This window comes from Rana temporaria, chromosome 3, assembly GCF_905171775.1.
Source record: "Rana temporaria chromosome 3, aRanTem1.1, whole genome shotgun sequence".
NCBI lineage: Eukaryota > Metazoa > Chordata > Amphibia > Anura > Ranidae > Rana > Rana temporaria.
Genome location: NC_053491.1, coordinates 17,765,095 through 17,783,135, shown reverse-complemented (window position 1 = coordinate 17,783,135; position 18,041 = coordinate 17,765,095). Strand labels below are relative to the sequence as shown.

Sequence of the window (18,041 nt, the reverse complement as noted above, 5' to 3'; positions counted from 1 at the left end):
GTTAAATAACCGAGGTCTGGGTATAATTGGTGGGTCAATGACCCCCGGGGCTATAAGATCCCGCAAAGCTGGGGCTTTCTTATAAACGAATTGGGGCCGCTCTGGCAGAACTGGTCCCAGAACGGTATCACCCTTCAAGACTGCCCAATGCTTGACAATTATACGTTCAAACTTCTTGTGTTGGATATTATAATCCAATAAGATTTTATGGTTAATATTTGCCTCAATAACTGTAGGGTCACACGGTTTATCAGCAATAATTACATCCCTATCCATTAAACGTACCCTTTCGATTTCCTGATCAATATCTGAAGTAGAATAGCCCTTCTGGACAAATCTTTGGGCAAGAACCTGCGATTGTGTTAAAAAATCAGCCTCAATAGTACAATTTCTGCGCAACCTCACGAACTGGCCCCTAGGTATATTACATAGCCAGAGCCTATGATGGCAACTGGACAACGGTATATAACCGTTGCGGTCCGTGACTTTAAAAAAATTCCTGGTTAGTAACTGGTTATCGCTTTTAAAAATCTCAAGATCCAAAAAGGTGATTTTTTCACATGAAACTGTCCATGTAAGAACAATGTTCTTGGAATTGGCATTAAGTCGGTCCATAAAATGCTGGAGGCTAATCCTATCACCCTCCCACACCATAATCAGATCATCTATGTACCGTTTGTAACATAGAAGCTGTGGGGGGCGGTTTCCGAACACTGTTTCTTCCTCCCAGTGGGCCATAAACAAATTGGCCACACTGGGTGCGAAGCGAGCGCCCATAGCAACACCTCTTTGCTGTAAATAAAAGTTCTTATTATACCAGAAATAGTTTTTTAAAAGGCAGAAATTTAAACCATCCAAAATAAATTGGACGTGTTGACTATTCAGGTCTGTATCCTTCAAGGCCCACACAATCGAGGCTATAGCTGCTTCATGGTCAATGATAGTGTACAGAGACCCCACATCGGCGGTCACTAGGATAGTATCTTGAGTACACGTCAAAGTGTCAAGGATTTGTATAACCTGCTTGGTATCTCGCAAGTAAGCCTCCATTTTAGATACCAAAGGTTGGAGGAAATAATCGAGATATTGACCAAGCCTAGAGGTAACGGAATCTATCCCATTCACTATAGGACGACCAGGGGGTCTTTCTGAATTTTTATGGAGTTTAGGGAGAAAATAAATAATTGGTGTGCGGCAATAAAAGGGATCAAGGTAAGATGACTCCTTTTTATTGAGAACACCCTCCTGTTTACCCTTTTCCACCAGGGAATGTAGCTCATTCTTAAAATGAACCATCGGATCTCCTCTCAACAGCAAATATGTATCACTGTCACTAAGGAGTCTGGTCATTTCCTCCTGGTAGTAAGTTTTACTTAATACCACCAAACCACCTCCCTTATCCGCCGGGCGGATCACTATATCATTTCGGAGCTCAAGAGACTTGATACCCTTTTTGATGTGATGAGAGTCACGAACATTTTTAATCCTCAGATCTTCCAGGTCCTTACAGACCAAATTTTTGAATACATCATGATGTCTACTATCCTGACCCTGAGGGTTAAACACTGACTTATTCCTAAGGTTAGTGTGTTGTGTAAAAGATGTAGGAACACTCCTTTGTATTGGGTTGGAGAGAAAATACCTCTTCATATTTAACCCACGCACATACTTTTGCACATTAACATAAGTCTGAAACTTATTGAGATTTCTGATCGGGGCAAACTTAAGACCCCTGTCAAGAACCCGTATTTCATCCTCAGAAAGAACAGTCCCACTGAGGTTAAAAATCCCAGTCCCTAATACGGTCTTGGCCTTTTGGACTCGTCGGCCACCCCTGTTTCCTCTCGGTTTTTCCTTTTTTGGCTGAATTGACCACTGCCGGGAGGGGCCAGGGGGGTCTGGGGGTCCCTCCAACTGTCCCCCGGGGGGGGCTGGGGTTCCCTCCATCCTCCCCATGCTGGAGTATAGGGTGGAGGACCCCTCCAGGGGATCCTCTCCTGCCCTAAAAAATGATTCGAAGAGGAAGTAGGTTGTTCCCAATGACCCTGTAAGGGGGCATAGTAGTTGTAGGTAGATAAAGGAGGTGGACCCACAGGATAACCTCCTTTCCCTCGCTGGTGACCTCCACCCCTATTGGATATCGGTCTCCACGGGGGATTGTCATGATGAGTGGATGATTGTTGTTGGGACGGGTGCATATCAGGTTGGGGATAACCTCCCCTATTCCTCCCTTTCCCTTTTCCCCTGGATTTAGAGGGACCCTGTCCGCCCAGGACGTGGACGGACCCTGATTAGCCTGATTCCCATCAGGCTAATCAGGGTCCGTCCACGTCCTGGGCGGGTGTTGTTGAAGCCCAGGGTACGCCAGTTAGGGTTACTACTCCCAAAACGAGGGGACAGGGTCCCTCTAAATCCAGGGGAAAAGGGAAAGGGAGGAATAGGGGAGGTTATCCCCAACCTGATATGCACCCGTCCCAACAACAATCATCCACTCATCATGACAATCCCCCGTGGAGACCGATATCCAATAGGGGTGGAGGTCACCAGCGAGGGAAAGGAGGTTATCCTGTGGGTCCACCTCCTTTATCTACCTACAACTACTATGCCCCCTTACAGGGTCATTGGGAACAACCTACTTCCTCTTCGAATCATTTTTTAGGGCAGGAGAGGATCCCCTGGAGGGGTCCTCCACCCTATACTCCAGCATGGGGAGGATGGAGGGAACCCCAGCCCCCCCCGGGGGACAGTTGGAGGGACCCCCCTGGCCCCTCCCGGCAGTGGTCAATTCAGCCAAAAAAGGAAAAACCGAGAGGAAACAGGGGTGGCCGACGAGTCCAAAAGGCCAAGACCGTATTAGGGACTGGGATTTTTAACCTCAGTGGGACTGTTCTTTCTGAGGATGAAATACGGGTTCTTGACAGGGGTCTTAAGTTTGCCCCGATCAGAAATCTCAATAAGTTTCAGACTTATGTTAATGTGCAAAAGTATGTGCGTGGGTTAAATATGAAGAGGTATTTTCTCTCCAACCCAATACAAAGGAGTGTTCCTACATCTTTTACACAACACACTAACCTTAGGAATAAGTCAGTGTTTAACCCTCAGGGTCAGGATAGTAGACATCTTGATGTATTCAAAAATTTGGTCTGTAAGGACCTGGAAGATCTGAGGATTAAAAATGTTCGTGACTCTCATCACATCAAAAAGGGTATCAAGTCTCTTGAGCTCCGAAATGATATAGTGATCCGCCCGGCGGATAAGGGAGGTGGTTTGGTGGTATTAAGTAAAACTTACTACCAGGAGGAAATGACCAGACTCCTTAGTGACAGTGATACATATTTGCTGTTGAGAGGAGATCCGATGGTTCATTTTAAGAATGAGCTACATTCCCTGGTGGAAAAGGGTAAACAGGAGGGTGTTCTCAATAAAAAGGAGTCATCTTACCTTGATCCCTTTTATTGCCGCACACCAATTATTTATTTTCTCCCTAAACTCCATAAAAATTCAGAAAGACCCCCTGGTCGTCCTATAGTGAATGGGATAGATTCCGTTACCTCTAGGCTTGGTCAATATCTCGATTATTTCCTCCAACCTTTGGTATCTAAAATGGAGGCTTACTTGCGAGATACCAAGCAGGTTATACAAATCCTTGACACTTTGACGTGTACTCAAGATACTATCCTAGTGACCGCCGATGTGGGGTCTCTGTACACTATCATTGACCATGAAGCAGCTATAGCCTCGATTGTGTGGGCCTTGAAGGATACAGACCTGAATAGTCAACACGTCCAATTTATTTTGGATGGTTTAAATTTCTGCCTTTTAAAAAACTATTTCTGGTATAATAAGAACTTTTATTTACAGCAAAGAGGTGTTGCTATGGGCGCTCGCTTCGCACCCAGTGTGGCCAATTTGTTTATGGCCCACTGGGAGGAAGAAACAGTGTTCGGAAACCGCCCCCCACAGCTTCTATGTTACAAACGGTACATAGATGATCTGATTATGGTGTGGGAGGGTGATAGGATTAGCCTCCAGCATTTTATGGACCGACTTAATGCCAATTCCAAGAACATTGTTCTTACATGGACAGTTTCATGTGAAAAAATCACCTTTTTGGATCTTGAGATTTTTAAAAGCGATAACCAGTTACTAACCAGGAATTTTTTTAAAGTCACGGACCGCAACGGTTATATACCGTTGTCCAGTTGCCATCATAGGCTCTGGCTATGTAATATACCTAGGGGCCAGTTCGTGAGGTTGCGCAGAAATTGTACTATTGAGGCTGATTTTTTAACACAATCGCAGGTTCTTGCCCAAAGATTTGTCCAGAAGGGCTATTCTACTTCAGATATTGATCAGGAAATCGAAAGGGTACGTTTAATGGATAGGGATGTAATTATTGCTGATAAACCGTGTGACCCTACAGTTATTGAGGCAAATATTAACCATAAAATCTTATTGGATTATAATATCCAACACAAGAAGTTTGAACGTATAATTGTCAAGCATTGGGCAGTCTTGAAGGGTGATACCGTTCTGGGACCAGTTCTGCCAGAGCGGCCCCAATTCGTTTATAAGAAAGCCCCAGCTTTGCGGGATCTTATAGCCCCGGGGGTCATTGACCCACCAATTATACCCAGACCTCGGTTATTTAACTTTTTATCAGGCTTTTATGCCTGTGGGAGGTGTGCCACATGTAAACACGTGAAGAATAACATCAAAAAACGGAAACAATTTAGTTCTACTGTAACTCGCACAGAATATACCATCAAACAGCTTGTCACTTGTGACACTGAAGGAGTCATTTATATGTTGGAGTGTGAATGCGGGTTGCAGTATGTCGGTCGGACTTCACGTGCTTTACATATTCGTGTAGGAGAACACATTAGCTGTATTAAAAGAGGGGTCAGAACACATAGTGTGTCTAAACACTTCAGACAGTATCATGACCGTAACCCCAAAGGTTTAAAATTCTGGGGAATAGAAAAAGTGTCCAAACACTGGAGGGGTGGTCACTTCATTCGCCAACTAAGCCGTCGCGAATCGTATTGGATCTATGAGCTCAAGGTTGCCTCCCCTAGGGGCCTTAACGTGGAGTTCGACTTAAATTGTTTTATTTCCAATCGGTAAATTATCAGGGGTAACAGTGTATTGATTTTAATAAAATAATTTTAAACTATCAGTTTTAATATATGATAAATTTAGCTTATAATATGTGTTTATATTATTTAATGTAATTTTAATGCAGCAATTGGTTAGTATTAAGTGACTTGAACAGGTCCTTTACATTTTTTAATGTATTTTTTAATGTATTATTTAGTGCTATAAATAGCCATTGTAAAGTGATGATGATCGTGGATGACGTCTGCCTTTTTATAAATATGTTTTTTAAATTATCTATTATGTGCGTGAATTAGCTATTATTAGCTGCTGGACCTGTTTGAATGAGGTTTTGGCTTTAATTCCTTTTTGCCATTAAGCCTGATGGGGTCCCGTTTTGCTTTATTATTATCATAGCTATTCATTTCCTGTGACTCCACTAGCCTGCCCCGGATGTTGTTGCTCAATGTTAATTCACTATTGGCCGCATCCATGAATGTCATGACCCGGATGTTCCTATTTTGTGAGTCTCTGAGTGGCCGCATCAACGAGGGCTCTGATTGGCTGCTGGGCGCACAGGACTACTATATAGATTTGGCCATTGGGGACGTCGAGTGTACTCGCTCCACCTGACGCTGATGAAGTCCCGCCCCCGGGACGTAACGCGTACGTAAGGGGAGGAGCTACGCAAGACGTCACCCCGATCATCGTTGCTGAGATCTCTACTGTTACAGTATACACTCGGCTCCGCGAGTGTTTTTAAATGTGAGTGCCATTCCTTTTTACCTCTCCTTCAATAAAACCAGCATACAGAGAGCACTAGATTTTCTTTTGTGTATCCTTTATATATGGTGGCCTGCTGATATCCCTGTGGTATGGTGGTTCCGTATGGAGGCTGGATCTGACTGAGGGTTTTGCTGACATGCTTTGTGACTCTTTTGGGTCGAAGCAATGAGGTGAGAGTCCATCTTATCTGCGGTGGTGGATTTCTTTTGGTGCTTCCTCTTCACTCTCACTCCTGTTGGATTTCAGTGTGTGTTTTACACCTATTTAAGGATTGTTTGGACACTTGGACATTTATCTCACTGGCCAATTATTATTGTTATATTGTTTCATATATATTATCGTTTATTGTAATTTATTTTAATTTTTTGCGCTGCACTTATTCACTACTAAATAGGTAGATTCACAGAGAAAGGCTTAAACTTGCGGCGGCGTAGCTTAGCCTGTTTAGGCTACGCCGCCGTAAGTTAGCTAGGCAAGTAGTGATTCTCAATGTACTTGCCTGCTAATGTACGGCGGCGTAGCCTAAAGCGGGCGGGCGTAATAGATGGAATAACTTTAGGCCTGCTAATGCCTTACGGAAACGGCATAAAACTTTTGCGGCGGCCGGGCGTACGTTCGTGAATCGGCGTATCAACTTATTTACATATTCTACGCCGACCGCAATGGAAGCGCCACCTAGCGGCCATCCGAAATATTGCAATCTAAGATATGACGGCGCAAGCCGTCGTATCTTAGATATGTTTAAGCGTATCTCTGTTTGAGCATACACTTAAACATAGGTCGGCGTAGATTCTGAGTTCGGTCGGCTTATCTACTGATAAGCCGGCCTAACTCTTTCTGAATCTACCCAAAACATATCTAAGATACGACGGCTTGCGCCGTCCTATCTTAGGTTGCAATATTCCGGATGGCCGCTAGGTGGCGCTTCCATTGCGGTCGGCGTAGAATATGCAAATTAGTAGATACGCCGATTCACGAACGTACGCCTGGCCGACGCAGTACTTTTACGCCGTTTACGTTAGAGATAGGCCGCGTAAAGTTAGAGCTAGGTCCTAGTTGGAATAGTAATGCTAAGTATGGCCGCCGTTCCCGCGTCGAAATTAGATTTTTTTACGCCGTTTGCGTAAGTCGTCCGTGAATCAGGATTTACGTTGTTTACGTCCACGTCGAAATCAATAGGCCCGTGCGGCGTACTTAGCCGCAATGCACACTGGGAAATGTAGGCGCCCGGCGCATGCGCAGTTTAGAAAAAACTTAAAAAAAGGAAGGTCAAGCCCCCTCAGACACATTTGAATTAAGCGCCCTTACGCCCGCCGCATTGACGCTACGCCGCCGTAACTTAGCAGGCAAGTACATTGTGAATCATGTACTTGCCTCGCTAACTTACGGCGGCGTAGCTTAAATGCCTTAAGCTACGCCGCCGCAAAGTTGCGGCAAGGTACCTGAATCTAGGCCAAGGAGTAGAAAACGTATAACATGACCTAAAAATGTGTCTCACCCTTGGACACACTGACTGCCATCTGCAATACTGGCTGCTCCCATACAAAAGTAACAAGTTCACTTAAATACCACACGCCCTCTTCATAAAAAGAAGAATATTTGTAATACTGTTTGCATACTCCAAGAACAGTCTTCTGTCGCAGCTTTTCTTGTTTTATCTTTGTTTTACAGACCTATAATCCAGATGCGTTGGCTGGATAAATGACTGTCATTGGAGTTCTTTACGCTCCGTAAAATGTGTAATTGGTAATAAAACCGAGCTGTTATTGCTGTAATAAAATACTTCTAGTGTCCGCTGGACTAAGGCGGGAAGGTTCTCCTCATCCTCGGCCCATAAAGTCCTTAACCATTTAAGAACCAGAAGGATGTGCCCCCTTAATGACCAGGCCATTTTTTGCGATTCGGCATTGCGTCGCTTTTACTGAAAATTGCGCAGTTGTGCGACATTGTACCCAAACAAAATTATGTCCTCCCCCCCCCCCCCCCCCACACACAAATAAAGCTTTCTTTTGGTGGTATTTGATCACCTCTGCGTTTTTTTTTATTTTTTGCACTATAAACAAAAAAAGACTGACAATTTATGAAAAAAAAAAGAAATTTTTTCCTTTTTGCTATAATATCCCCAAAAAATAAATTTCCTTCATCAGTTTAGGCCGATATGTATTCCACATATTTTTGTTAAAAAAATTGCAATAAGCGGATGATTGGTTTGTGCAAAAGTTATCCCGTCTACCAATTAGGGCAGTGGTCTCCAAACTGCGGCCCGAGGGCCGGATGCGGCTCTTTGCTTGCCTTTATCCGGCCCTTGGGGCACTATCCCTCCCACTGATCTGAGACACTATTCTGCCATTTGACACCGACAGTGGAGCACCATTTTTTCCACTGACACCACTAATAGAGCACTATTCCTCCCTATGATACCAGCAATGGGGCACTATTGGGAGGAAGGGTGACCGCTCAGATAAGCCAAAGAACTCTCTCACCAAATCCAAAACCCTGGGTGCCGGCAATGCAATGACATGCAAAAACTGATGAGGAAGACTAGGACAGCCGCACTCCAGAAAAACGTTCCTTTTTAATAAAAGTTGGTCACAAAACTGACATGTCACAGCAGAAATTAGAAAAAAAAAACTGACGCGTTTCACACTGTCATACAGTGCTTAATTAAAGCTATGATTAAGCACTGTATGACAGTGTGAAACGCGTTGGCTGTTTTTTTCTAATTTCTGCTGTGACATGTCAGTTTTGTGACCAATTTTTATTAAAAGGGAACGTTTTTCTGGAGTGCGGCTGTCCTAGTCTTCCTCATCAGTTTTTGAATGGGGCACTATTCCTCCCCCTAATACCAGATGTTCACTAACAATGATGCCAGGAAAATTTCTACTCCCGCCGGCCAAAGTCCGGCCCTCCAAGAGTCTGAAGGACAATAAACCGGCCCTTTGTTTAGAATGTTTGGAGACCCCTGAATTAGGGGATAGATTTTTGTAATTTTAATTTTTTACTAGTAATGGCGGCGATCTGCTATTTTTAGCGGGACTGTGACATTGCGGCAGACGGATCAGACACTTTTGACACTTTTTTTGGGGCCATTCACACTTGTACAGAGATCAGAGCTTAAAATAGCCAGTGAATACTGTATAAATGACACTGGCAGGGAAGGGGTTAACACTAGGGGCCGATCAAGGGGTTAACTTTGTTCCTTGGGAGGTGTTTCTAACTGTGGGGGGAGGGGACTCACTTGGAGTAGAGAGGGAGAGCGCTGTTCCTAATCACTGGGAACAGCAGATCTCTCTCTTCTCCCCTGACCGAACGGGGATCTGTTTGTTTACATTTGACAGATCCCTGTTCTGGTTTTCTAAGGAGCAAACGCGGGTCGCCGGCAGATATCGTGGTAGCCAGCCACGCGTACCAGCTCTGGCGTCGGGAGCCCCCTATAGCCCTTAAAGGGGCCGCCGTATAGCTACGGCGATTCGCGATTGGGAGCCAACCTGCCGCTGTATAAGCCCTGCTTACCTGATGGTGGTATTTCTGTACATTTCAGATACTCGCCCATCCAGAGGATCCAGCGTTGACCCATTGAGATCATCTCATGCATGTTCGGCCACAGTTTTGTCCCGCACCGACATGTTCTATCTGATTTCATGTAGAGGCCCCCTGGCTCTTCCAGGTTCAGCGGGCGGGCCTCTCAATGACATGTTGATAGGCCCGCCCCCTCCTCCTGTTCTTTAATGAAAGGCTATGCCTCCTGGAATATGTGACTTGCATATCCTGGGAGGCACAGCGGGCAATGTGTGTGCCATTCTCCTAAGGCAAGGGTCTTGTATTGGGAGGCGGAGCAGACTTTCAATAAAAAAAGACACAAAAACCCCTGGGGACCTCTATTAGAGCCCTAGGGTTCTATGGCACTCTGGCAGCCAGTGGTGAACCCTTGGGGACGTCTCTTGGAGCTCTAGGGTTCTGCAGAACCCCATTAGCTAGTGGTGAACCCCTGGGGACCTCTCTTGGAACCCTAGGGTTCTGCAAAACCCTAGCGGCCTGCAGTGGACCTTCTATGGAACCTTGGCAGCCAGCGGGGAACCCCTTTGGGACCTCTGTTGCAAAACTGGTTGAAAAAAACTGCTTAAAAAAATCTTCATATCAAAAGCTGCAATATGTGTTGGCTTTTCTGGCATATACGGAACTAGCCAAATGTATTGGCTGCAGGGACCCTTGAACAACACCTTCTTAGCTCTGTCAGTAGTTCAGAACCCCTTCAGCTAGTGGTGAACACCTGGGGACCTCTCTTGGAACCCTAGGATTCTGCGGAACCCCAGTAGCCTGCAGTGGACCTCTGTTGGAACCCAAAGGTTCTACGGAACCTTGGCAGCCAGCTGGGAAACTCATTGGGACCTCTGTTGCAACCCTGGTTGAGAAACCTTGCTTAAAAAAAAAATCTTCATATCGGAATCTGCAGTATGTGTTGGCTTTTCTGGCATATACGGAACTAGCCAACTGTATTGGCTGCAGGGACCCTTGAACAGCACCTTCTTAGCTCTGGCAGTAGTTCAGAACCCCATCAGCTAGTGGTGAACACCTGTTGACCTCTGTTGGAACCTTAGAATTCTGCACAACCATCTGGGGACCTCTGTTGGAACTCTAGGGTTCTGCAGAACCCCAGCAGCTAGTGGTGAACCCCTGGGGACCTCTCTTGGAACCCTAGGATTCTGCAGAACCCCAGTTGCCTGCAGTGGACCTCTGTTGGAACCCAAAGGTTCTACGGAACCTTGGCAGCCAGCTGGGAAACTCATTGGGACCTGGTTGAGAAACCCCGCTTCAAAAAAAATCTTCATATCGGAATCTGCAGTATGTGTTGGCTTTTCTGGCATATACGGAACTAGCCAACTGTATTGGCTGCAGGGACCCTTGAACAACACCTTCTTAGCTCGGTCAGTAGTACACAAGATAAAAAGGTTATTCCTGTTCTCTGGAAAACCACATTTCATCCCAGCACATAAAGATCTTGTGCTGCTAATTTTCTTATGTTTAAACTTACATATTCTATTAGATGTAATCTTGTGTTTTAGAATTGGCTGCACTGTAGCAAAAAATGTGGTTAAAAAAAAAGGGGGTAATAATCCAATGCTTTTTTTTTTCTCTCCTTACAGATGGTAATTTCAGAGAAGACCGCTCTTAGTTGGTTTTGGTTGCACTGCTGACAGGCTGGTTCCTCAAGATGTACTGGTGTGTTGGGGTTGAAGCATGTGCTGGAAGTCGAGGTGGAAGTATGGATTCCCACAATGGTAAGTGTGTGCTGATATCTGATTTAATTACTTTATCTCAATGCCAATGGAGGGATGTATTTTCTTCTTTCAAGGCTTTCTACAGATTATACCACGGGTTTCCTTTTGTAGAAACTTTTTATTGTACTGGTGTTCCTTTCTTCAGTATCGTGCTTTTGGTTTGAAACATGGTGAAAATGCCATGGGGATTCTTGGGGACCAACCCATTTATAAGAGTGAGAGGCGCAGATTCACACTCCATCTGCAATATTACCGTATTTGCTGGCGTATAAGACGACCCCCTAATTTTCCAGCCAAAATGTTGGTTTTGGGATATACTCGCCGTATAAGACTACCCCCTTCCTATTAGTCATGCCTCGCCTCACGGTGCCACCATTACATGCCAGACTGTGCCCCATTACATGCCAGACTGTGCCCCATTACATGCCAGACTGTGCCCTTACCTTATCCCAAGACATGCAGAATCGCGGCCGTACGTTTTTTCAAAAGCCGCGCCTCCTACGTCTTCTGTTCCGTGATAGGCGGAAACACTCAGCTTCCCAGGAGGCACTGTGTTCAGTGTTCGCCTATCACGGAGGCCCTCTCGTCCGAGGACAAGAGGGCCTCCGTGATGGGCGGACACTAAACACAGGGCGAGAGGGCCTCCGTGATAGGCGAACACTGAACACAGTGCCTCCTGGGAAGCTGAGTGTTCCGCCTATTACGGAACAGAAGACGTAGGAGGCGCGGCTTTTGAAAAAACGTACGGCCGCGATTCTGCATGTCTTAGGATAAGGTAAGGATGTTAGGTTACCGGCGTATAAGACGACACCCGACTTTTAAGAAGATTTTAAGGGGTTAGAAAGTCATCTTATACGCCGGAAAATACGGTACTTGTAGCTGTAAACTGGATTTTAAAATTGAAATCTAGACATTATCAGAGGAATTAAAAAATGTCCTAGTAAAACGTTTCTAACTTAAAACGGTTGTAAAGGTTCAGTTTTTTTTTTTTTAAATAAACGTGTCGTACTTTCCTTCGGTGTGCAGTTCGTTTTGCACAGAGTGGCCCCCGATCGTCCTCTTCTGGGGTCCCACGGCGGCTCTCTCAGTGCCCTTCCCTCATTAGATAACCCCCTCTGCGAAGCTCTCTCCTGAGGGGGTTACCTGGTGGGCACGCTCCCATGTCATACACCCAGCGTCCATAGCCGCCGAGTGTATGGCCTTGGCCCCCCCCCCCCCCCCCCCCCCAGCGGCCGCATCATTGGATTTGATTGACGGCAGCGGGAGCAAAAGGCAGCGCTGCTATCAAGCTATGCAATGAGGAGCCGAGAAGCCGCGGGAGAAGTGACGTGGGATCGTGCCCACAGAAATTCAGGGCTCAGGTAAGTAAAACGAGGGGGGCCAGACAATGCAAGGTGTTCTATCACCTTAATGCATAGGATGCATTAACCACTTAACCCCCGGACCATATTGCTGGTCAAAGACCAGAGTACTTTTTGCGATTCTGCACTGCGTCGCTTTAAATTACAATTGCGCGGTCGTGCGACGTGGCTCCCAAACAAAATTGGCGTCCTTTTTTCCCCACAAATAGAGCTTTCTTTTGGTGGTATTTGATCCCCTCTGCGGTTTTTAGTTTTTGCGCTATAAACAAAAATAGAGCGACAGTTTTGAAAAAAAAAATATTTTTAACTTTTTGCTATAATAAATATCCCCCAAAAATATATATAAAAAAATATTTTTTTTCCTCAGTTTAGGCCGATACGTATTCTTCTACCTATTTTTCGTAAAAAAAAAATCGCAATAAGCGTTTATTGATTGGTTTGCGCAAAAGTTATAGCGTTTACAAAATAGGGGGTATTTTTATGGCATTTTTATTATTATTTTTTTTCACTAGTAATGGCGGCGATCAGCGATTTTTTTCGGTACTGCGACCTTATGGCGGACACTTCGGACACTTTTGACACATTTTTGGGACCATTGGCATTTTTATAGCGATCAGTGCTATAAAAATGCATTGGTTTACTATAAAAATGCCACTGGCAGTGAAGGGGTTAACATTAGGGGGCGGGGAAGGGGTTAAGTATGTCTCTGGGTGTGTTCTAACTGTAGGGGGGGGTGGCCTCACTAGGGGAAATGACTGATCTTCTGTTCATACATTGTATGAACAGAAGATCAGCATTTCTCCCCCTGACAGGACCGGGAGCTGTGTGTTTACACACACAGCTCCCGGTCCCCGCTCTGTAACGAGCGATCACGTGTGCCCGGCGGCGATCGCGCCCGCCGGGCACGTGCACGGGAGTCGGGGGCGAGCTGGGGGGGCGCGCGTGCGCCCCTAGTTCCCTGCGAGAGAGCCGACGTAGAGCTACGGGCTCTTGCGCAGGAGAGCCAACCTGCCGCCGTAGAATGACGGCGGCAGGTCGGCAAGTAGTTAAGGTAAAAAAAAACACGAAGGTTTCCACCCCTTTAACGGTCCTTTAAATTGACCTGCAGCAGATTAATAAATTCCCTGTTGCCTGCTTCGGTAGCTTTATGATTGTGTGGCAGATTCAAGTAGTTCTTTTCTGATAAAAAAAATAAAATAATACATTTTATTTATTTTTCCAAAACAAGTAAGCATGAGAGACTTTATAAATCTTAAAGGGGTGGTTCCCCCTTAAAAACAACTTTTTTTTATTCCACTGGCCCCCCACATTAGAATCGAATTAAGGCTCTTATTTTTTTTTTGCTGCTGTACATACCTTGATACAGCATCTTCACCCGTGCATCCGGGTTGCGAGTCCCGCGGGAGTGGGCGTTCCTCACATGTGTTTGATTGACGTTTTTCGGAAAAACGAGCTCCCCCCTGTCGCGTAAGCCGCGTCACGGTTGGCGAAAGGAGCCGAACGGCGAGTCGGCGCTATACTGCGCATGCGCATCGCCGTTCGGCTCCTTTCGCCAATCGTGACGCGGCTTACGCGACGGGGGGGAGCTCGTTTTTGCGAAAAACGTCAATCAAACACATATGAGGAACGCCCACTCCCACGGGACTCGCAACCCGGATGCACGGGTGAAGATGCTGTATCAAGGTATGTACAGCAGCAAAAAAAAAATAAGAGCCTTAATTCGATTGTAATGTGGGGGGCCAGTGGAATAAGAAAAAGTTGTTTTTAAGGGGGAACCACCGCTTTAAGCATACAGATACTATACAGGTAGTGTAAATAACTGAAATACACAGAGGATCATTATTTAGCAGTACACATAATCGTCTTGCATCATGATGCAAATCAGATGTTCCACAGAGCCCTGGAAATGAATAAACTAGTAAGACCCCTTTCACAATGGCTCGCTTTGCAGGCGATATAACGCTCAAAATAGCGCCTGCAAAGCGACCTGAAACAGCCGCTGCTGTCTTTCCAGTGTGAAAAACTAGAGGGCTTTCACACTGGAGCGGTGCGCTAGCAGGACGGTAAAAAAAAGTCCTGCTAGCTGCATCTTTGGAGCGGTGAAGGAGCGGTGTGTAGATCGCTCCTCCAACGCTCCTGCCCATTGAAATCAATGGGGCACTGCGGCTATACCGCTGGCAATATCAGCTATGAGGAAAGATTAGAGGAACTGAATCTATTCACTCTTGAGAAGAGGAGAATAAGGGGGGATATGATCAACATGTACAAATATATAAGGGGTCCATATAGTGAACTTGGTGTTGAGTTATTCACTTTACGGTCATCACTGAGGACAAGGGGGCACTCTTTATGTCTAGAGGAAAAGAGATTTCATCTCCAAATACGGAAAGGTTTCTTCACAGTAAGAGCTGTGAAAATGTGGAACAGACTCCCTCCAGAGGTGGTTCTGGCCAGATCAGTAGATTTCTTTAAGAAAGGCCTGGATTCTTTCCTAAATGTACAGAATATAACTGAGTACTAAGATTTATAGGTAAAGTTGATCCAGGGTAAATCCGATTGCCTCTCGGGGGATCAGGAAGGAATTTTTTCCCCTGCTGTAGCAAATTGGATCATTCTCTGCTGGGTTTTTTTGCCTTCCTCTGGGTATGGAGTTGGGTGCATGGGATTGTATTGTGTTTTTTATTTTGTTTGTTTATTTTTTGTGGTTGAACTGGATGGACTTGTGTCTTTTTTCAACCTGACTAACTATGTAAAAGCGCCTGCGCAGAGGCGCTTTGAGGTTTTTAACCCTTTCTCAGGCGCTAGCAGGGGGTAAAAGTGGCCGAATAGCGTAGCAAAATTGACGGTAAAGCACCGCCAAAAATAGCTTTAAAATGGCTTTTAACCGCTTGATGACCGCCCACCACAGTTTTTCTGCAGCAGGTTGGCTCGGCTGCGCAAAATCACGTAATATAACGTGATGTTGCGCTGCGGCCACTAGGGGCGCGTGCGCGATGCCCCCTGCTCGCCCCTGGTGCTGATGCGAGTGCCCAGCGGGCGCGATCACCTCCGGGCACCCGCGATCACTCGTTACAGAGCGAGAATCGGGAGCTGTGTGTGTAAACACCCAGCTCCTGGTTCTTTCAGGGGGAGAAATTACTAATCGTATGTTCATACAATGTATGAACAGCGATCTGTCATTTCCCCTAGTCAGTCCCACCCCCCCTTCAGTTAGAACACACTTTAGAGAACATAATTAACCCCTTTATCACCGCCTAGTGTTAACCCCTTCACTGCCAGGGACATTTTTACAGTAATCGGTGCATTTTTATAGCACTGATCGCTATAAAAATGTCAATGGTCCCAAAAATCTGTCAAAGGTGTCCGATGTGTCCGCCATAAGGTCGCAGTACCGATAAGAATCACAGATCGCCACCATTACTAGTAAAAAAATATATATTAATAAAAATTCCATAAAACTATCCCCTATTTTGTAGACGCTGTAACTTTTGCGTTTTTTCTTCTTCTTTTTTTTTTTTTACGAAAAATATGTAGAAGAATGCGTATCGGCCTAAACGGAGGAAAAAAATTTTTTTTTTTATATATTTTTGGGGGATATTTTATTATAGCAAAAAGTAAAAAATATATATATTTTTTTTTTTTTTTTTTTAATTGTCGCTCTCTTTTTGTTTATAGCGCAAAAAATAAAAACCGCAGAGGTGATCAAATACCACCAAAAGAAAGCTCTATTTGTGGGGAAAAAAGGACGCCAATTTTGTTTGGGAGCCACGTCGCACGACCGCGCAAATGTTGAAAATTGTCGCTCTCTTTTTGTTTATAGCGCAAAAAATAAAAACCGCCGAGGTGATCAAATACCACCAAAAGAAAGCTCTATTTGTGGGGAAAAAAGGACGCCAATTTTGTTGAATCGCAAAAAGTGGCTCGGTCATTGACCAGCAAAATGGTCCAGGGCTGAAGTGGTTAAAAAAATAAAAAAAATGGAAGCTGATTGGTTTCTATGCAGAACTGCGCCAGAGTTTGCACTCTCCCCTTTTAGTAGATCATCCCCAGTGTCATATTCCAATCGGACTGCTATCCCCCTTAACAAGTGCCGCATGATGGTGACTTGGGTCTCATACACAGGGCTATACATGGACCATATGGCACGTAGAACCTGCATAATGACATTTCCCGGGTCCCGCTGAGGCCGCGTCCATTAAGATCCATTAGACAAGGCTGCTATACACTGTTATGCGCCAGGGTTATGAAAAGTATATGCACCGATGTATTCAGAACACAGATCATGTGATCATATGTCATTGTGATATGTGGTGCTTTATGTAACCCTTGGATTACAACCGCATACAGCTGCCCCTTCTAATGCATTTTAACCACTTAAGACCCGGACCAATATGCAGGTTAAGGACCTTGCCCCTTTTTGTTATTCGGCACTGAGTCGCTTTAACTGACAATTGCGCGGTCGTGCGACGTGGCTCCCAAACAAAATTGGCGTCCTTTTTTCCCCACAAATAGAGCTTTCTTTTGGTGGTATTTGATCACCTCTGCGGTTTTTATTTTTTGCGCTATAAACAAAAATAGAGTGACAATTTTTTTTAAAAAATTCAATATTTTTTACTTTTTGCTATAATAAATATCCCCCAGAAAAGATATAAAAAAACATATATTTTTTCCTCAGTTTAGGCCGATACGTATTCTTCTACCTATTTTTGGTAAAAAAAATCGCAATAAGCGTTTATCGATTTGGTTTGCGCAAAATTTATAGCGTTTACAAAACGGATAGTTTTTTATGGCATTTTTATTAATATATATATATATATTTTTTTTTTTACTGTTAATGGTGGCGATCAGCGTTTTCTTTTATTTTTTTTCGTGACTGCGACATTATGGCGGACACATCGGACACTTTTGACACATTTTTGGTGCTATAAAAATGCACTGATACTGTGAAAAATGACAATTGCAGTTTAGGAGTTAACCACTAGGGGGCGCTGTAGGGGTTAAGTGTGACCTCATGTGTGTTTCTAACTGTAGGGGGCAGGGCTGGACGCGTGACATCAGTAATCGTCGTTCCCTATATCAGGGAACAGACGATCACTGACATTGCCACAGAGAATAACGAGGAAGGTTTGTTTACACACACCTCTCCACGTTCTTCAGCTCTGGCGACCGATCGCGGAACACCGGCGGTGATCGTGTCTGCGGTCACGGAGCTTCGGACTGGGGCCGGCGCGCTCGCGACCCATGGCTCGGCTCTTAAAGGGGATGTGTATATATACGTTCATGTGCCTAGCCGTGCCATTCTGCCGACGTATATCGTCGTGCGGCGGTCCTTAAGTGGTTAATGGGTGGCTGTATGTGGTGACGGTGGGTCATTACGTATGTTCTACACAATGTATGGTCCTTGTACAGCCTTATTGATCTCATATGGTCTCTCTAACGGGCCAATAATGGATCAGGTGTATATAGGGTGACTGCCATTCAGGGACAACCCGACCCCCTCACCTTCCCCAAAAAAAGT

At 45.1% G+C, this 18,041-nt stretch overlaps 1 protein-coding gene across 1 annotated transcript in view; it reads left to right on the top strand.

Annotated features, from left to right (window-relative positions):
• Window positions 1-18,041, top strand: part of LRRK1 (leucine rich repeat kinase 1) — a 305,999-nt gene that overhangs the window by 43,942 nt on the left and 244,016 nt on the right. The window contains exon 2 of the mRNA XM_040342319.1: window positions 11,028-11,162. Coding sequence (XP_040198253.1) covers window positions 11,096-11,162 — 67 coding nt within the window. The 5' untranslated portion in view covers window positions 11,028-11,095. The remainder of the gene's footprint in view (window positions 1-11,027; window positions 11,163-18,041) is intronic.